The sequence below is a fragment of the Dromaius novaehollandiae genome, chromosome 5, assembly GCF_036370855.1.
Source record: "Dromaius novaehollandiae isolate bDroNov1 chromosome 5, bDroNov1.hap1, whole genome shotgun sequence".
Classification (NCBI taxonomy): Eukaryota; Metazoa; Chordata; class Aves; order Casuariiformes; family Dromaiidae; genus Dromaius; species Dromaius novaehollandiae.
In genome coordinates, this window is record NC_088102.1 from 53,505,150 (window position 1) to 53,524,771 (window position 19,622).

The following is a 19,622-nucleotide window of genomic DNA, read 5'->3' on the forward strand; positions in this document are numbered from 1 at the left end:
TTACAAACAGTTGCAACCTGGAAGTGTCAGACCCATTTTAAATTTTTTTTTTTCCCAAGGCGTGGAATGCATTTCTGCTAGCAAGAAAATATTTGGTTTCGGTGTCCATATGAGCTTTCCCTTTTGAGAACAAAACATGGTTCTGGGAGTTCTCTCCCCACTATACATATGTGTATTAGTCATATTTAGATGTACATAATTGCAAGTGCTGGCATCAGGCTAGCGCTCTCTGGGCTGGCGCGTGGGACATGCACCACGTGTGCCACGTGAGGCAAAACAGCACCTATGCATATGTCTCCTCAAAGCTGCTGCGCTCCCTGGTGTTATGGAGCTGAGAACATCTATCTCCCTGAAAATTATATTTTAGTCTATTTTTCCTGAAAGCCAGCCTTATTTGCTTGCCAGCTTCTATGACCATCTTATCTCAGCACTTATAAGGGCTGCTTTAAGTGTTATTAATGCAGTTACTGATGATAAGTTTCCTTTTACTACTTATATACTACTGTATGTAAAAATATTTTACCAGGATTTTTATATAGTTGTACATCAGTTGGTAAACTGTTACTTGCCATTTTACTAAGCTTCTGAAGTATTATTTGCCATTTTTATCCAGTTTGTGAACTACTTGGCCAGTTGTCCGCCTTTTATAGGATGTTAGTACTGCTTTATAATTTGGATTTGTTTCCCCTATCTTATTTTTTATATGACAACAGGGAAGGTCTGCATTATAACCCCTGTTTTAATGATCCATGTTTCCTTTTCGTGTTCTCTCTTAATCATACTTATGGCCTGACAGTTCGTATTTGCCTAGAAATGCTACTGAGGAGTAGTAACGGAGAGTATTCTCGAAGCTCAGTACTGTGCCTCTAATAGCCAGAAGCTAGAAACTTCTCCCTGAACTCCCTGTTTTTTTCTTGGATTTCACAGACACCTCTGTGAAATACCCTTTTCCTTTAGGAATTAGGCCTAGGGGCCCTAATACCAAAAGCATGGGCTTAAAACAAAATCAGTCAGTCAAACTAGTATAAAAATGTAAGAGGAATGATATCTTCTTCGGGAGTGTTTGCCAGGATGTGTATTTTTATTCTGGGTACATTTTTATTGGCAGTGGCAATACTGACTGCATTTAGAACTTGTCACTTTCTGAGCTGGTCCCATGGCCTGAGTAGCTTTAGTTACTTGAAAATGTGCCAGATTTGCCAAACCTGTGTGTGTGTGTGGGGGGAGCCTTTTACCTATCAGCGCAAGATCACCCTCCCTTGCCTAATGCCAAGCCCTACCAGAAAATTGCCCTCCCAGTACGAGATGCTCTCGTAGCCGTGCGGCGGTGGCCAGCCCAGAGGCAGAACAATTTTTATCCTTCTTATAGAGACTTTCAACTGAGGGATCTTGTGCTTTCTTCCTACATGTGAAGAAAGCTAGTTCATTGCCCATTAATCAAAATAAACACTCTATGAGCTTTCTTGTCTTGATGACTTCCAAGCTCTCAAGAATAGCCCAACAGTTGTTATGAAGAGTGTTTGGGGTTTTTTTCCATGCTTTCCCTTGCTTCTTCCTCTGTAGTCTCCTTTACAGTGGTAAAGGATCTCTAGGGAATTCTCATTTTACGCTTTCCTGCAATGATCATATGTACAACTTTCTAGCACCCCCCAGTGTTGGGAAGGGCTGTTCGTCCTCAAAAATATTGGATAAATTGAGGGGTTTGTCTAAAAGGGTTCAGCAAAGTAAACCTCAGAACCATGATGTGCTGTGCCAAATCTGCAGTGGTTTGCACTTATAAATGAATTTTTTGTTCTGTTTTTGAATGATGCCCATACGTTTTATCCTACTTTGAGCTTTTAAAGCATGTGCATGCAGCTGCTGACATTTTTGCTGTTTTCCTTCATGTTTCTTTTCATATTTCCTATTGCTTCACTAGTCTTTGAGAAGTCGGTTGATTTAGGAAGCATCACTAGAAGGTCTTCCTGGCTGCTCTTCCTTCCCATGGGCATAAAAGTGATGTGGTCTGTTGCATCCCCTGGCTCTCTGACAACAGGGACTTCTTCGTTTTAGCCGTTATTGGCAGAGGCTATTTAAGACGCACTGATTTTATATCTTATATGAAAAAATGTTTTAAAGTGATCCTACCATACTGAAAATACAAAGACAGCAGAGTTTTGCCTTTCAGTGTTACTGTATATGATGTGAGCAGATTCTTTTACTCTTCAATGTGATGTCATTGCTTTTTAAAATAGTGAGCTGTTTCTCTATCTTCAGTGTGTATTTTGAGGAACTACCAAATATTTAATATTTTTGTATTTTGTTTATTTGGAATATAAAAATCTGTGCTCATTAGTGCAGAAAACACAGTGCAAACATTGAAACTGTATGTAGGAACATTGACTATGAAGGACTTAAGCACACATATTGCTCTGAGATGTGATGCCAGCTGCTTCCCTAATTCTGTCAGGCTTTTAGGCTTTTTACAAAATTCTTCCCCCTCTCTTTTTGCCTGAAAAGCATAAAGGAAATATCCCTTCCTGTTTACTTACGCCAGAATCCTAACTATATTTTCTGTAAGATATAACTAGTAAATACAGACTATGGTGTGGAAAGGCAGTCGATGTTCAAAAATCCCTCCCTGAAACAGATTGCTGGCATCCTCTTTCTGTTGAACCAGAGGCTTATACCTGCTCATGGATAAAGTAGTTGTGCTAAGAGATGAAACTTGAGCTCTGCAGGATTTTACAGGCCCAAGTTACTGTTTTCCAGGGCTTGGCTGTTAGGCTTTGCAGCTTTCCGAGCGCAGGTGTAATGTGCTTCCCTACAAGGAGAAGCCAAGTTATTAAGCTGGCAGCCATATTCTGTCTCACTCTTGTTTCCAAATTAAGTATAGCCCTGTTCAGCAACCTGGTTTAAGAACAGTAGTCTCATTTAGTCTTAACCTTGCACCAGTTTTGCGAGTGGTATTATTCCATTTAATTTACTGCAACTGTTTCTGATTTACAAGATTTATGGCAGGAGACCATTAACGATCACTGGAGAAGAAAAATGTATGTAGGGAGGGTCTATTATAATACCTTTACTCAGTTTAGGCAGTCTAGTGTAGTCTGTGTTTAGTCCATTAGAAACAATTAGCCTGTTTGCCAAGTCCACTGTTAGCCAACTTAAGCAGGAATTTCAGAATTAGATCCTGAATTTTTTTTTTGAGCTGAAAATTCACATGAAAGCTATTGAAGTATCTGACTCAAGAGTTTGGTTTTGTTTTTTTTTTTCGGGATGTAAAACAGTTCATATTGTAGTTTGTTCACCATATATTTTTTATCTAGGATGTGTTGCAGCTTCTTAAAGTTCCTTATAAAACCTCATATGCATATATTTATGGTATTGATCCTTTTCTTTTCAGATTATGCATGGTATTCTGTAGTTTCTTGCCCTTCCCAGGGTGCTTTTTTTTATGTGTTTCATCTGACTGTAATTATTTCATCAGACTTCCAGGCCCTACCACGAGGGTGTCCACTGCAGGCAGTGAGGCCAAAACTCGTGGTTCTATTAGTGCCAACAATCGACGCAGCCAGAGCTTCAACAATTATGACAAATCGAAGCCTGGAATTCCCCCTTCAACACCAACAAGTAGCAACGAGAAAGGTAAGTGCTTGAAATTTTGGTATTTCCCCAAATTCTCTTAGGTGTGGTTTTCCTCAGGGGAGACTGAATTTTCCATGGAGTTCCAGAAGTTGTGCGACTATCTCAAACTGATAAGTGTTCCTTTGCAATGAAATCTTTGTTGAGCTTTCATTTGGTCTTTAATCTTATATGCTTATTCTAAAGTAAGTGGCATGTCCTCCAAGTAAATTTTTAATAACTGTTTCATTCTGACTGAAGTGGGTAAGTTTTTATCATGATCGTAGTGGAAAAAGATACTATCCTCATGGTAGGTAGTAAGCAAAGAGTTGGTATAAAAGCTTGTGTGCCAATTATATTAAAGGATAGATGAATGATCATTTCTCACATACACAAATCGTTATTAAAATGGATGAAAACATGGTTAAAAACAGGTTAAATGCCAGCAGTTGTGAAGTTTCAGTGCGCAGGTTCATTTGAGTTTTCCCCAAAATATACTTGGTTTAATCATAACATAAAGCAAGAAATCTCTCTCTGCTAGAGCTGGCCCTATGACACCCTGATAAAAGTCTTTCTTTAATTTCAGTCTGAAACTAATTGCAGATAAGGGGAATCACTTTACTAATTTCCGATATTCTTGATCAGCCTCTTGTTGAATTATAATTAGGAATGGAGCACTCTTCATTGATTCAGTATTCCAGAGATGAAAATTTGTATTATCTTTTTATTTGACTCCAGTATAGATATTCAAATTATTTCTAAACTTATGGAACCCGTTGTATTTTTTCTAGCAAATTTTTACAAAATAATTTCACCTACCAGTTTCTTTATTCTCTGAAGTTCAGTACTCCTGAAATGTAAAAATCAGATAGCTGAGAGAATGTTTGCCTGAATAGCCTTCATATTACCATTGAGATTTAACTCTCCTGCTCCTTATGACGCAGAAAAATAAATTCCCTCTTTGTATTTGATGTTGCTAGAAGCCAAACTTAGGTCCTTGGTAGAATTAAATGTGACAATTTACAGTGATACAGATTGTACCTGTTAAAATAGTAGTTGCTTCAGCATGAGCAATTTTTGTTTTTCTCCTCATTTTGTAGTTCCTCCTTTCTTGTTGATTCTTTAATATTTTTGCTCTCTCTCTTCTACCGTCCCTCTCACAAGACAAAGCTGCTAATGTCAACAGCAGTGCGGTCTGCTTCCCTTCTTCTTCCCCCAAATAACTTTTCCATTGTAAAATGAACTCCACAAGCCTGATTGCTTCACAGCGTTCACAACTTTGGAACGGTTATATTTTGTTGCGACTTTTCTTTTAAGATTTACTCTTTTGTCTGATTTCAGTTAAGCATAGTCATTTCTCAGCCATGACACACAAATGATAATTTGTAACTGTGTCTTTGCAGAATTCTGCAGTATAAGTACTATCAAGAGATCTTTTCACTGTAGCTTCTAATTTTATCAAACCGCCTTCCAAGATGCTCCTTGCTCACAATGAGCTTTTACAAGGTGGCTCAGGCAATATTATAATGGCTTGGTACTAAAAAGGACAGTCTACTCCATCTCCCTGTGGGCTTGTTTTCGCTTCTCTTCCTCTCTGCATGATCCCTCTCTTTTCTTTCTGACGACATTCATCTGACCCACTCGCTAATCTCCGCTCCCTAAAAGCAGCAGAGATCCATTCACTTTTTCATTTTTTGGATTAGTTTTCTGCTGTGTTGCTGAACTCGGTCAGCTCATCAAAGGGTCAGACAAAAACACAAGGCCAAAACCAGCCAAGGAAGCAGCAGAAGACAAAATCGGAGCACGACTGTCCCGTTCAACAACTGAGCTCTTAAACTGCTTCAGCCGTATTGTGAAAGCTCTTCTGCAGCATCAGCTGTCAGTAGGTGACAGCATTAATTGCAGTAGAGCTCAGCTTGTTGGTTAACCAGCCAATCTTCTTTCTTATATTCAAGTTACACCTAAGTATAATTAGGGCAAAAAGAGGCATATGGTACCTCTGTGACTTTGGGCAGGACACAGAAGACATATTTCAAAGGTCCACTGGTTTGGCTGCCTCCCTATTGGAGTGTTTTGTATAGATAATGTCAGTTGTCTCTGGCCTGGAAAGAGACAGGATATTGATAGAGCGATTCTAATTTTTATTTGCAGTATAGTTGCTGAGGAAAGAAAGACCGAGCACATGGCCTTACCAGCTACTTTGAAGTCTGGCAAGCTTATACCAGTGCTGAGCTATTTAAGAAGTCACTTTTATCTGCTGTTCTGGCTTCAGCTTGAGAGTAACTCTCTTAAGCAAAGCTGTTCGGGTCAGTCGAGTTAGTCTCACTAGATTAAAAGCAGCAGGAGGAAAACTATGGGAAGGCAAAATGAGAAGCTGACAGTAAAAAATAGTGCAAGAGAAAGGGAGAAGCAACAGGAAGGCAGCCCTTGGTAACAGCTGAGGCCGTGACTGAAGCACAGTGTCAGCTGGTTTCCACTCTTGTTTAGTCTGGCTATACTCACTTCCCAGTTTTAGGATGTTGAAAAACCAGGATAATTATAGATTTAGTTTATAGATTATAGTTTCTCAGAGTTACAGGTGTCACTGTAAGTTTTTCCTGCCAGCCAAGTTCTCTCTGTTATCCCATCTTGTGCTGTACTGTTACAAGCAGTCAAGAAGTGCTGGAACATCCATTCTGTTCCATTAAAGTTTACCAGTCAAAGCCAGTTTTGGACATTTCATATAAAGATTTGATTTTTTGATCCAATTCAAGTCTATATAGGAGCACTAAAGAGCCTTGATTATGTATATTTTAAAACTTGGCTGTTCGTTTTTTTTCTTTATTTTTTGTTCATTTAAATTAAAAAGATTTGTCACAGTCTGACCTTTTTCATATCATGGATAGCATAACATCTGGATTGAGGCTCAGCTAGTTCAGCTGAAGGCACACACATGAAACCCTAAACAGGTTTCAAAAATAAGAGAGAAGGATCTGAGCCCTGAAGGTCTGACTCTTTCAAGAGAGGCATGGCAGGAAGAATCCTAGATACTTTTATAGCTAGGGAGGGATTTGGGTGATACCCTTACCTGATTTGTTATTCTCTTCGAAGATGCTCTTGAAGCAGCCTTTCCTCTTTGCTGGCATGAGCGCTGCACGTTCCCCTCAGCTGACAAGGGAGTATACGTCTGGCAGAGCCTCTTCTTAAAATGTCGCTAGGCCTGGCCTGGGTTCTGTTGTAACTGTTAACATTAATTGCTTCCATTCAAGATTTAAAGAATAAAGAAACAATGTAAATTATAAATAGAGATTTAATTTCATATGTATCTCCTTAGGAATACTCTAAGGCTCTTTGAACAGTTCGGTGTACGGCAATCAAGCACTCGGAAAGGGCAGCACGTGGTGGGGTCTAAATGGCAGTGGTGTTGGGACCTCTAAAAGGCTTTCTCTGTTCTAAGAGGAATCCTTCTAAGAGTAACATAATAATTAGTCCTTAAATGTTGTTAAACAGATGACATTCACAATCTGAAAAAAATTGCCTTTGGTTGAGAAAGGTATATTCCTTCTTCAGTATAACTGAAGTTGTTGTGACTTGATGTCCTGAAGTCACACACAAAAATATGTTTCACAAGTGCCAGTTTTTCTTGAAACTCTCTTTTCGTTTTGTATCAAACCCAGACAAGGGAGAGTAGAAAATTAATCCAGAAAGAAGACATTTTGATGAGTAGTTTGATGGGAATGGAAGATGACCACTGGAGGTTTCCTTGGTGTTTTTATGTGATAAATAGCTCCATTGCTTTCCTTTCCTCCTCTGTTGTCAATGATGCTTTAAATTACAAAAATATGTGATTTAGATTTAATTTCAAGGATCATTTAATAGAGGGTTTGTAAGCAGGAACATGCTATAGTTTTATGAAGAGACTGGTTGTATGTAGGGCAGTACATCAGAAATGCTAAGTACAATGTTCTTTCTGAGGAGCTGCTGCTTCGAATTACATTTACTGACTTTGTGTCCATTCACTAAGTTAGTAATTTGACAGCACTCATTAGCTTGAGTTTGTATTTCTCAGCTTTATAATGCAGCATTTATCAGTGGAGTTTTAAAAGTGGATATAACTGGTGACAACTGAGCAATTCATTCTCGTCTGATACAGTCAAATCGTTAGCTTAGGCTGGCAGCTAATTTGTTATTTTTAACAAAGTCATTGCACTTACAAAGATAGATCAGTGTTGAATTTCAGTGCTGTAACTATCTTCTTGCAGTGATTTGGCAGTCCTGCCCTTTGGGCTCAAGTCTCCTTGCTGTAAGTGCAGTAATGAGTATTTTGCATGAGACAAAAACACTAGTCTGGTCCAACTAGCCTGTGGTTCTCATGCTTGTTTCTGTTCAGGAAATTGTATTTTTCCTTCCCTAAATGCTCATGTCCTATGACTGAATTTCATTAGGTTTCGGAACTCGCAATTACAGCCCAAACCCCACCTCATAATGATGGCAATGAAGGGTCCTCAGCATCCTCCAGGGCCATTCTGAATCACCTGGATCAGAGCTTGTAGGAGAAAAAAATTACATTTACAGTAGAAAATAGGAGTATAGGGTAATAAGTAACAACATTCTACCTTGATAAATCTATTCTTGAAATTTATTTTTACTTTTTTATAAAGTATATTATGTAAAGAATAATGGCTTAACTGTCTCTCCAGTGTGCAATGTTCACCTCCAAATGAATTGTATTCGGCTTTCTGTTAAAACAAACAGAAAAACAGAAAAACACAGAGCAAGTTATGGCATGAGTGGTGGAACTAAACAAACCTTATTTTCCTATGTAGTATGTCCCCAACCTTTTTCTATCTTCTCCTTGTCAATACTCTTCCCCTCTGCTAGTGTGCCCTAACTACTGTATTGGCGAGATGCAGCGTGCGATGTGGCTGGTCCCGAGGCATTATTGCTTGGCTAGATGATCTGCATGTGTGCATGGTTGGTAAGCTGCTAGGACAGATGAAAGAGAGAACTTGAACTCTGCAGCTTTTTCTCAGTGGTAGTACTAATCTGGGTTTTTTTCCCAAGTGCAAAATTTTCAGGAAACTGATAGGAACACAATGTCAAATTTGGTCAAAGAGATCAAAACTTATGAGGAGAAAGTTGACTGACAGACACAGTCATATAAGTCTCATTTCCTTAGGCAAAATATGGGATATTGGTCAGAAAATGTGAATTGTCTTATCCGTTTGACAATAAACAAGGATTCATGTAACATCTAAAACTATTATATCGTTGTATAACAATAAGAGATTCTTGAATGTTTCTGTGTTTGTGGATATTGTGACATACATATGTATAAGCAAACAAATACACATAAATGAGATGTTCTGTTTTATTTGCTCCTAAATTTAGAAATACTGTACTTGTGTAGCCTTTCATAGATTATAAAGGCAGAAGAGCCCTTTGTGACTGCCTGGTCTGATCACCTGAATGATGCAGGGCTTTGCATGTCCCAGACTTTAGGCCTTGAATTGATTTTGCCAGGTGATCTTTGGAAACATTGAAGGAAATCGGGGTGCAAAGTCCAAGTCAAAAAATAAAACTGACCATAACCCCCAAAGCTCTTCTGAAGTCAAATCTCACTGGCTTTGAGCACAGAGAAAGCAGCAGTTAATGAACTCAGGCTATTTCCTAGCTGGAAGAATGTAAATATGAGGTTGATGAGAACCCTGACTCTGCCCCTCGCCCAAGAGTGTACAGGCCAATTTAGCTAATGAAAGCATTTAAAAAGCACTTGTTTGGCTTCTTTCTTTTTAGAAAGAAAAGAAATTGGGGGAGAGGCAATGTTTAATGGGCTGATCTGGGGATTTTGCACACAAAATACAACTATTTGTTGTGGATTATCTCTACAAACACAGTTCAGTTCAGTTGTCTCTTACAAGCAGTGATTAAGTAATGCAGAGACAAATTCTGTGACATAAATAAATATCACTACCATGACTTGTACATGTAAGAAATCTAAAATAGAAAGATGTGAAGTAGGACTTCTGAGAAGGTTAAATGCCTGTGGACACTTAATTGGATATGGAAAAAAAATGTGCACACACACACACCCCTAGAGAAGTTTGTAACAGTCGGCCAAATAAGAATAATTTGTTGTGTGCAAATAAGAGAAGAAATTCACATCTCAGGAGTGCTACAACTTTCTAATGACAGACTCATTCAACTTTCATATGATTTAATTTTCAATGCAACAGTTAATAATTGTACCCTGTAAAGCAATTTAAAATAATACAATATTGGTATATTATTATTATTTGGGGGGTTGGGGGTGCTTTATGGAAATTATATTTGCATTATACATTTGATTTTTTCTCTTGAGCTGTAAAATTGATTTATGACTACTGATTCTGGATGTTTAGGTTTTGTTCATGTAAAATGATAGGGTTATAGTGTGATTTTTTGGAAAGGTATTGAATTCTTGCAACATTAATTCAATCTGTCTAAACCTTTGGCTATTCGCTGCTTCTGTTAATCTGCCAAATCTGGAAATCTCAAGTAAGGCATTCAAAAATGAAGACAGAAATCAGTGGATGCTTATGGCATACAAAAGGCATAGTATATAGGTTTGCTGAAACATGTAACCCAGTGAATTGTGAATTTCAGTTTTATTATTATTAAACATGTCATTTTGCATTCTTTGCTGGTCCTGTTACTACACAGTAAGGCTTCTAAGAACTGATTCAGTATTGCAACTCTGGTGTCTTTACATGTGCTACTGAAACACGTCTTTCCCCTGTTAGCGAAACTTGTCTATCATGAAGTGACATGCAATCTACAAAAGGTCTTCAGGAATCACAGTGGGATTTAAGTGTAAAAATCCACGAGTGAGATCTTCAAGGACACCACCTAATACCTTAAAAGTGTATGAGTGACTATGTTTGCACATTTGAAACTCTCTAGATGCTTAAAATTTCCAAGGTGACCGCATGAGAGGAGCGAAAGAAATGGTGATGTGTAGTGCTGGGGTGGGGCTCTCGTTCAGCAGGCAAAGTCCTGGACCCTCAAGCCATTTGATGGGTCGTCAGTCAGACACAGGTTAATCTACAGGAACCAGCTAGGAGCAGAACCCGTGGTTCCTGTCTTCCAGCCATGCTCCACAAAATGATGATGCAGTTCTGTCTTTCCAAGAATTTTGCATACATTTTTTGTATTTTTATTTTTTATGAAGTGATATAGCTTCTTACAACTGAGAATGAGAGTCTCTTCATTCCCAGCAGCTTAAATTGTGGATGCCAGGGTGGATGTGGGTTTGAGGTGACTGTGGCTGAGGAGTGCATAAAGCCTGGGTATATTTCCCATGTTTTTGGTGAGTGCTCTGACATATATATATGTGTATACATATATGTGTATACCTATATGTGTGTGTATATGCATATAGTGTAAAAGAGGAATAACTTCCCATAACACAAATGGAAGATGTGAGCCTGCTTCCATTTCCAGAGGAAAGCCTGAAGTCAGGAAGGATAGGCTGACTTGCTGCTGTCCAGAATCTTGATTTAAGGGATGATCTTGTCGTCTTTTGCTTTCTCAGACTAGGCATGCTCATTGACACCAGTTTCGATAAGCATACTTCTTCTCTCATATTGTAAGGACAACTTAGGCACCTAATTCAGTCCTATGGATTCCTTCTTTAAGGTTAGGGTGTAAAAATTTTAACTCACTTTTTGGAGTTAGCCCCTGTGTATTAAAATCAAAGAAAGTAATTGGAGGAAAGCGGAGAGTGGATTACTTCTCTAGACTCTATATGCAAATACTTTTATGCAAAATTCCCTTCAAACTCATAGGAATTTCAGTGCTTACAATCCTTATATCATAAAATGGTAACACAGCGTGGTAAATTTTTTACTTATTTTCACAGTGATTAGCCATTTATAACTGAAGTAGTAATCTAGGCAGGGCGTTTTAATGTGTGTAATTGCTCTTACAGGCTTTTTTTTTTTTTTCCTAACAAAAAGAAAAATGGAAATAAAGTCTAATTACATTTTTAGGTTGTGGGGAAAAAATGAACCACTCAGGCTTGTGATTTTTGATGTCATCATAATCCCTTCATGTAATTAGAGCCCTGTAATTCGCATCTGAATTGTCAAAGTTATTTAGTCCATGCATATTTAAATACACCTTTGGTTTACTTTTTTGTCCTGTACCACTGTAAATAGTCTACATTTGTCACCACCCAATCTCAGCACTGAACTCATGTTAATTATTAAAAACATTCCTGAGGAATTTAAACAGATGCCTGAGCTATGCATTGCTATGTCTATATGTGAATTGCTAGTTACTAGTTATCCTTCTAATAATCTAATATGATCCCCAAATAAAAAATGGGGGAAAACTGTATTTATCTGTCCAATTTAGATTTTTTTTCTAAATAAAATTATTTACAAATTTATTTTCTTGTCAATGGGAAGAAGAAGCAGCAGAAATGTATCCTAGGTAGTATCAGAAATGAAACTTAAAAAAAATGATGCGTGCAACTTCAGTAAGGAGCTTGATACGTGAATTCTGTCATTGATCTGTCCCAGCAGTTTACATAGCTACTCACAATTGAGAGTCCTTTTCAACATGCCTCAGATGCTCAGTTCTGCAAAATGCTGGGCCTTCTTCACTAGCTCTGAATACCTTCAACATCACTGATCTTCAGGCACTCCGTTTTCATTTTGCAGACGCAGGAGTCTGATAGCATTGTGTTATCACAATGATATCCTGTTTATTCCTCCCTTATTTGTATCCAGTCTATAAAATTAAAACCTTAAACTTACGAAGCTATAGGAGTCACTGTCTTAATGTGCCATTTCCGGGATGTTGCATGGTTTGGTACAGCAATGTCACTGATAGGCTTACACCTTTTCTTTTTATGTTCTTACTTGTTTGTTCCTAATAATTTACTTAAAATAATCCTACAGAGGGCAGTAGAAGTCTGTGGGAAAAATGACACTTTTCCTTTGGAGTCAAAGGAAATGTTAGGTAAAATGTTAGCAGAAAAAAGTTCTGTCAAATTAGACTGTTTCTGCATGAGGTCAAATGACGTGTTAATTTTCCAGATTATGAAGAAGGCAGTGCTAGTGACAGCAAGTTTCTCAAAAATAGATACTATTAGAAAAAAAATGAATGTATGCATACAGATTTGTGTGCTCAAATGAAATAAGACTGCTTTAACAGCAGTGTTGCTGCAAACTTCCTCAATGCAAGTCTCATGAGCGAGTTCTGAAATTGGATCCTGATGAGTCAGCTATAACCGTAGCTCTGTGCGCCCCAGTTCCCAGGTATGGATAAGCTGTGTGTGCAGGAGAGGAGAAGCATATGCTCTCCTGGCTGATACTGCTTTTCTTTCCTTTCTTCTAAATTTCGGCTAATCCCTTTTAAATTGGAGCATAATTTGTATTTAATCACAGCCTTTTAACACAAGAAGGGTAGTCACTCTATTCACAAGGATGCATGGTGACAGGACAAGAGACAAAAGTTGCTTCAAGACCAATTCCATCTGGAAATAAGAAAAAAACCTCTTCACTATGAGAACAATTAAACACTGGAAAAGTTTGTTCAGCGAAGTGGAGGAATCTGCCTCGCTGGAGCTAGTCTGTCTAAGGCCCTGCTTTCAACAGAAGGTTGGGCTGCATGATCTCCAGAGGTGCCTCCAAACCTAGACTTTTCTGTGTGTTCTACGATTTAAATATATACTTAGTTACTTAGAGTTTTTAAAAAATATATAGTGGACTTTGACTAAACAGTTATCAGGGACTCTGACTTATTTAAGGGACTCTGGAGGAGGGAGAGGGAGAAAGGCAATGCAAAATTGAAGTCTCTTCTAGGATTGATAGTTCCAGCTAAATCTCTAATATTATGTCTGTCACCTAGTGCCTTTCTTGTTCATATGTTCCATTTTTCCCCTCGTATATTGATGCTTGGTTCTGGTCTGTTGTTGTCTGTTGTGTAGATTTGTGGTGTGATGCAGAGCTACTCAAACCACTCCATGTTACACTTGGTGTGGGCATCTTAACCCTGCTAACACAGCTAAAATATGCATAAATCAATTAGAGTTCTTGTGGGTAATATCCTGAAGGTGAAAATTTTCAGAAAGCGTTACAGCAGCATTTGCATAGCCTTTGAAAAAGAGGAATGCTGGGCAAGAGATAGAAAAGAGCACTGCGTAATTAGAAGTTTGGCAAAATTCTTTTGCAGTTAAGTATTTAAAAGGTTAATTTATGTTCTTCATTTAAAAGAAAGGTTACTTCCTTTTTATCTACGGGATATCTGTATGGAAACAAGACTTATAGTAATAAAAATTCTTTATTGCCTCACCAGATAGCACGTAAGTAGCCATTTATTTGGGATTTGAAAATAACGCAATTCAGAGCACAAACTAGATGCAAATTTTAAGAATGAGGGTGATTAACCATTGAAACAGATTAAATTAGACAAAATGAGTCAAAATTTGATGTCTGCATGGAGCTGATGTTAAGACAGAGATTACAGATCTGGCTCAGAAATTACTGAGTGAAATTCTATGAACTATATTATGCTGAAGGTCAACTCAGATGACCCCAACAGTTTTCCTGAATTAAAATTATCTCATTTAAATATGTGAAAATGGAGGACAGGCCCTCTTCTGTAGCTGCACATAAAATCGGATGAAATATTTCATGTTCTAAGTGACTGTGTTTGGCTCCTATATCAAGTGCAGGATGGTCAGTTGTTCTGTCTTCTGAGGTTGCAGAATCTTTCTCACTGGAGCCCCTTATGTTCTGCTCCTGCAGTTTCTCCACTCTCAATAAATTAACAATAATAAATAGAGACAAAAAGCAGACTATCCCCTCTGTGCCAAATAATAGTATAAGAGTAAAAAAAAAAAAAAAAAAAAAAAAAATTGTGAAAAGAGAGCACTGAAACTTGTAAAGCCTGATAGAGATTCCTTTTAGGAATTCAATGGGTTTTTACCCATTTATAGTAGTATTCAGTGCAGGATGCTGCATGTGAACCTGAAGGAGCCTTCTGGCTGAAGGGATAGCGGCCCTTGTCATCAAGGGAGTGAAGATGTCAGATTTGACTCCAGCGGCGATGAGCTGGCTTGATGCAGAGCTGGCAAAAGGCCACCTGGGTGGCTGCAAAGTTGCTCCATTACACTTGGAAGATACACAGTCAGCCTATTTCCATTCTCACCACCTCCTCCTCTGCCCCGTTTCCTTGCCAAAGGAAAAACAAGTCCTTTCAGGATTTAGTGATTGAGACAGTCGCACGACACTGATGAGAATGAAATGTTCAATTACTTCATCACAGTTTGCTTCAAAGCAAACAAAACAACCATTAAATCCTTCTATCAGGTGAAGTTCAAGCAGTCAGCTGCAGTGTAAACGTTTCAGTACTGGGCATGTTAATGATTAACTTGGTGTGTTGTGAACTAATTTCAAATTGCTATCTTCCTCCAGAAAAACGTTTAAATAAACTAATTGTATTGTCCCCAGTTCCTATCAACTTGATGCCTAGATAGAGACCAGAACCCATATTATGAAATTTTCATTCAATGATGGGAGAAAAAAATAACTTTCCACTGTTGGTAAATTAATCTGCACATAATCTAGGAGTCGTACTCAGTAGTTCTGTCAAGTTTAGCGGTCAGAAAGAGGAGTTATTAGCCCTCATTCTTTGGCTGAATAGGAAGAGTTAAAATGGAAGTAGGACCTCTAGATGGGATCTTTCGGGTGGCTTAGTGTACAGCCTGGGCTTTCAGCTTGCTGGGTTTTAAGCACTGAGGAAAGTTCTGTTATCAGCATCGCACTGAGCAACTGCAGTTTTGGAAGTTCATCTGGGTCTGCTGTCGGTTCGTCTGGAAACTATCTTGAAGTAACAGAGGAAAGCTTTTCAGAGAGCGCAGCGTGGTCTCTCTTTAAAGCAATCTAACAAGCTCCTGTGATGCCCTCCTGATCTGTTGAAAAGGTCACCGTAATGTTGCTAACTAATACAAGCTATTAAACAGCAGTTGTTATAATGAGTCTTAGCTTTTTGAATATCTTTTACTAACCAAAGACTGAATAGTCTTGAAGTATTCAAGTGTGTGATATATTATAGAAGAGAGTGTTCATACAAGTCCACAAAGTTAATTTGCAGCTTTTAGGATTTGCTGTCTTCACAACGCTCTCCGTGAAGTCGGTCTCGGCAACATATGGTGGCAAATGCACGTGTTACTAAATAAGACAGAAATGTGAAATTCAGCCTGGTATCTCAACCAATGTCCTTTATTTGCAGTATGTTACTGTGATTTCCAACTGAGAACTCTGATATACTTTGATTGATCTTGAAAAGGCATTGACCCTTTTTTGTGCAAACTGCCGGATCATCACTGAAATCAATTTTAACTGTGCCAAATGCACTAGCATTGAGCCCAGCTCTGCGAGGCTGTTGAGAGAGGGTGGGGGAGAGGTGGAGGGAGGAAGTCTTTTTAACCAGCACTGGCAGAAAGATTAACTGTTCACCAGAGACAAAATGAAGTGGAAGTTTCGAGATGGAAAGATTATGCTCTGAATAGTATATGGATGTCAGAAACCTGGAAAGTGATTTTATAGAATGAAACAGTCGGAGTATGCAACAGAGAGCAGTAAGTTAAAGTTTGGTTGTTGTTTTGTTTTGTTTTGTTTTGACAATTGTAACTTCCTTCATGACTAAAAATCATCTGTATAGAATTAGAAAAAAGATTCTGTAGTTTGAATTTTTGGAACAGTTTCTTTCTTTCCTGTTCTATATATAGCTTATTTTCAATTTTCTTTTTAGTTTTCTCTTTCTTTGTAGAATTTGTATGAATCTAATGTTTACTTTTGATGTGTTGACTTTATAAGACTGTGCAACAGTCATTAAGATTAAAAGGACTACAAAAGTGGAAATTTTTTATAAAGAGGGATAAGTGCGTAAATTTTGAAACTAATTTAGTAAGTTATCCACCCTTTCAGATGTTTACTGTGAAATGAGTGTGATTTGTTCAACAAAATGAGACTATAATAATGGCACAAATTTCAGTCTTTCCATTTTAAAAGTGCAGAAGTGTTTCATGCAGGTCAGGTGCGAAGTGAATAGCATGTTCTGTCCAGTGGTTGGAGTGCTGTGTCTATGCTCCCACTTGCTGGCAGTCAAGAAGTGCTAGTTGTTTGAGGATAGTTAATAATGAAGTATGTGCTTTAGTATAATAATGAAGTATGTGCTTTAGTATAATAATGAAGTATGTGCTTTAATTTAAACAACAGTGGAGATGATTTTATATTGAAAATAATGTTTTTAGTGGCATTTTTAATGGACTAATTCTAAAAGTCTGAGACAACGTGGAGTATTTAATGAAACATGATGTATGTTTAAATAATAACTTTTTCAGGAGGAAAGAGGAAGAAGACTTGCCTTTTTCCTTTTTGAGAAAATGTCTTTTGGAACTCTTTGTATCTTGTCCTATTTGCTTTGAAAGTTATTTCTGACTGATGATTTTCTCTGTAAATCAGTCTGATGATAGAATTTTTATGTAATTTGTCTTGAAAAATCCAGAATCTCAGATGAACATATGCAGAATAGTTGGCATTTTTGATAGTTCTGCTGTGTGCACTACCAAAAAGCAGGTGCTGGAATAATCCTATCCTGTTTTCTAAATATACCTTCCATTGACAGCATTTATCAGAAGTTCAGTATGATCTTTTTTATTCTTAAATACAGTACAATGATCATAAGGCCTCCCTCTTAAAATTTAATGGAAATCCATGAAGGATATTTCTGGTCCTTTATAATTACATTATCAAATTTATTTTGGTTTATGTCACCATTGGGATTTACACAAAGATGAATTGTCAGATCCTCTGATTACTCATTTGGGGATAAAGTAGGTGGGTGCTGCTCTCACTAAGGGGCACTGAGCTCCCAAAGTATCCCGGCAGAAACTCTGAAGAAATTTCATTTTGGTTACTATTCTGAATTGCAGGATCTTGAGAGTGCCCTTTTTCCCCACAAAGGAAAAAGAAGAGATTGGGTATATATTTTTTCATTTGCAACAACTGTACTTACCATTAATTGCCTTCATTGGTCAGGACATGAAAAGGTGGAGGGAAGAGGAGATAGTAATTTCATCAGCGTTGCTTCTTCCAAAAGTCCTTGCTCTTCCTCGCCTTGCTCATCACTTAAAGATTTCGCTAAGTCAGACACAGAAAGGAGCTAGAAAACACCTGATTTTGGTTTTTGTGTGTTATTTGCAAGGGAAAACTTACATTGCAAACCTTGTTTGCCTGAATAGGGCTTGAATTCCAAGGTCTAGAAGCCGTAGCTCATATATTTATGCGTAAATAGCTTCTGCGTAAAAGAATTGGATGTTACAATGTTTATTTCTTGAGTATAATTTGTGCCCTTAATTTTAGAAACAGATTTTCTAGTATTTTGGGAAATGTGGTAGTTGTAGGTTTTCAGTTAATAGTTTGATTATGATTAGAGTTGTATAGGCGAAGTGTCCAGGGTTTCTCTTCGTGAGTTAGGGACAATCCCGTAATGATGCTAGTGTTTGACTTTCTCTGTGGGGCTGCCTACATTGAAGTTGAAAGTTTGGCTCATGTAAACCCATTTTAAATGGGTGATGGCAATCCAGATCTCTGCAAAGGCAACAGTGGTCCAGGATAACGGTATAACCCTTAGTCTAAAGCTAGTTCCAGTATCATTACACAAATTCAAGTCATAACTTTGCAGTGCAGATAAGCCTTTTGTTTTAAGAACTGTGTTTAAAATTATGACAGCTTTGCAGCATGTTATATTTATAGAAGTATGTCCGTGAATAACCAGCAGATGTCATTTAATCTGTGCTCCAACTCTGAAGCTAAATCAACTGTAATTATACCTGAGAGGTGTTTGCTAATCTGCTCTGAAATGTCTCATGACAGAAACTTAGCAATCACCTTAGTATATCTCTTCCAGTGTCCATTTAGTCTTGCAGCTGTTTTTGTTTTTTTTTTTTTTAATATCAAATCAGAATTCTGCTGAGTTAAATTTAAGCACATTGTTGTTCCTCCTGCTGTTGAGGAACTTGGAGAAAAATTTATCTGTCCTGTTTATAATAGTCCTTATATATTTGAAGATTTGCAATGTCTCCCTTCAGTCTTCTCTTTTCTAGACTAAACAAACTCTACTATTTCAATATTCTTCTCAAAAGTTATTTGTGATAAATCTCTTGTATGTCTAGATCTCTTCTGGCCTCATTCCAGTCTATCAGTCCCTGTGACTGAGGTGCTGGACCTGGACACAGTACTCCGCCGGTCTTACCCCCATGCTGGCTAGAATGGAATAGTTACAATCCATGTCTTACATAAGATACTCACAATACATTCCTCAAAGACATTTGTTTTTCCTTAGTGTCATATTATATATGTGTGCAATTGTGATCTACTGTAACTCTTTTCTGCTGTATTGCTGCATAGCTAATAATTTTACCTTTTATATCTATGCATTTAATTTCTCCTGTCTAAGTCTAGAACTTTCAGTAGACTTTAAAGAATATAACCTTATTGACTATGACTATTTCTCCAGTTTACCAATGTATTAATGTCCTCTGTGTTCCCCAAAGAGAAGGTCACTGCCTTAGGTCGTAAGGTGCACCTCACCAGAGTTGTTAGTGTTGAAAGAAATACTTGTCTTCAGACAATTGACAGGTATATCCTGGCGTATTGCAGCCTTTCATTTTTCTAATCAAATACCATTTTGAAAAAAGTGCCTCATCTTAGTTAATCTTTAACAACATATTTATATTGGGTGTTTGCCCATATGACAGACTTCCAGAGTAAAAGAAGCTGTACAGCATATTTATAGGGCAAGATACAAGTATGCAGTAAATCATACCCATATTTAATCCTACAGTGGTTTAACTGGGTGAATTTGGCATTTCAAAGTATGTCCTCTTACCTAAACAAAGAGTGGCTGAAGGTTTAATTGCAACTGAAATAGAGCTGTACAATATCACAAAACTTAGCCATAGTTGGTATAACCTTTAGGAATGT

General features: G+C 37.7%; 1 protein-coding gene across 7 annotated transcripts in view; it reads left to right on the top strand.

The window, feature by feature from the left end:
* Positions 1-19,622, top strand: part of NAV2 (neuron navigator 2) — a 451,621-nt gene that overhangs the window by 307,372 nt on the left and 124,627 nt on the right. For all 7 annotated transcript variants that reach the window (XM_064512842.1, XM_064512840.1, XM_064512843.1 and 4 more), the window contains one exon: positions 3,470-3,627. In XM_064512842.1, coding sequence (XP_064368912.1) covers positions 3,470-3,627 — 158 coding nt within the window. The remainder of the gene's footprint in view (positions 1-3,469; positions 3,628-19,622) is intronic.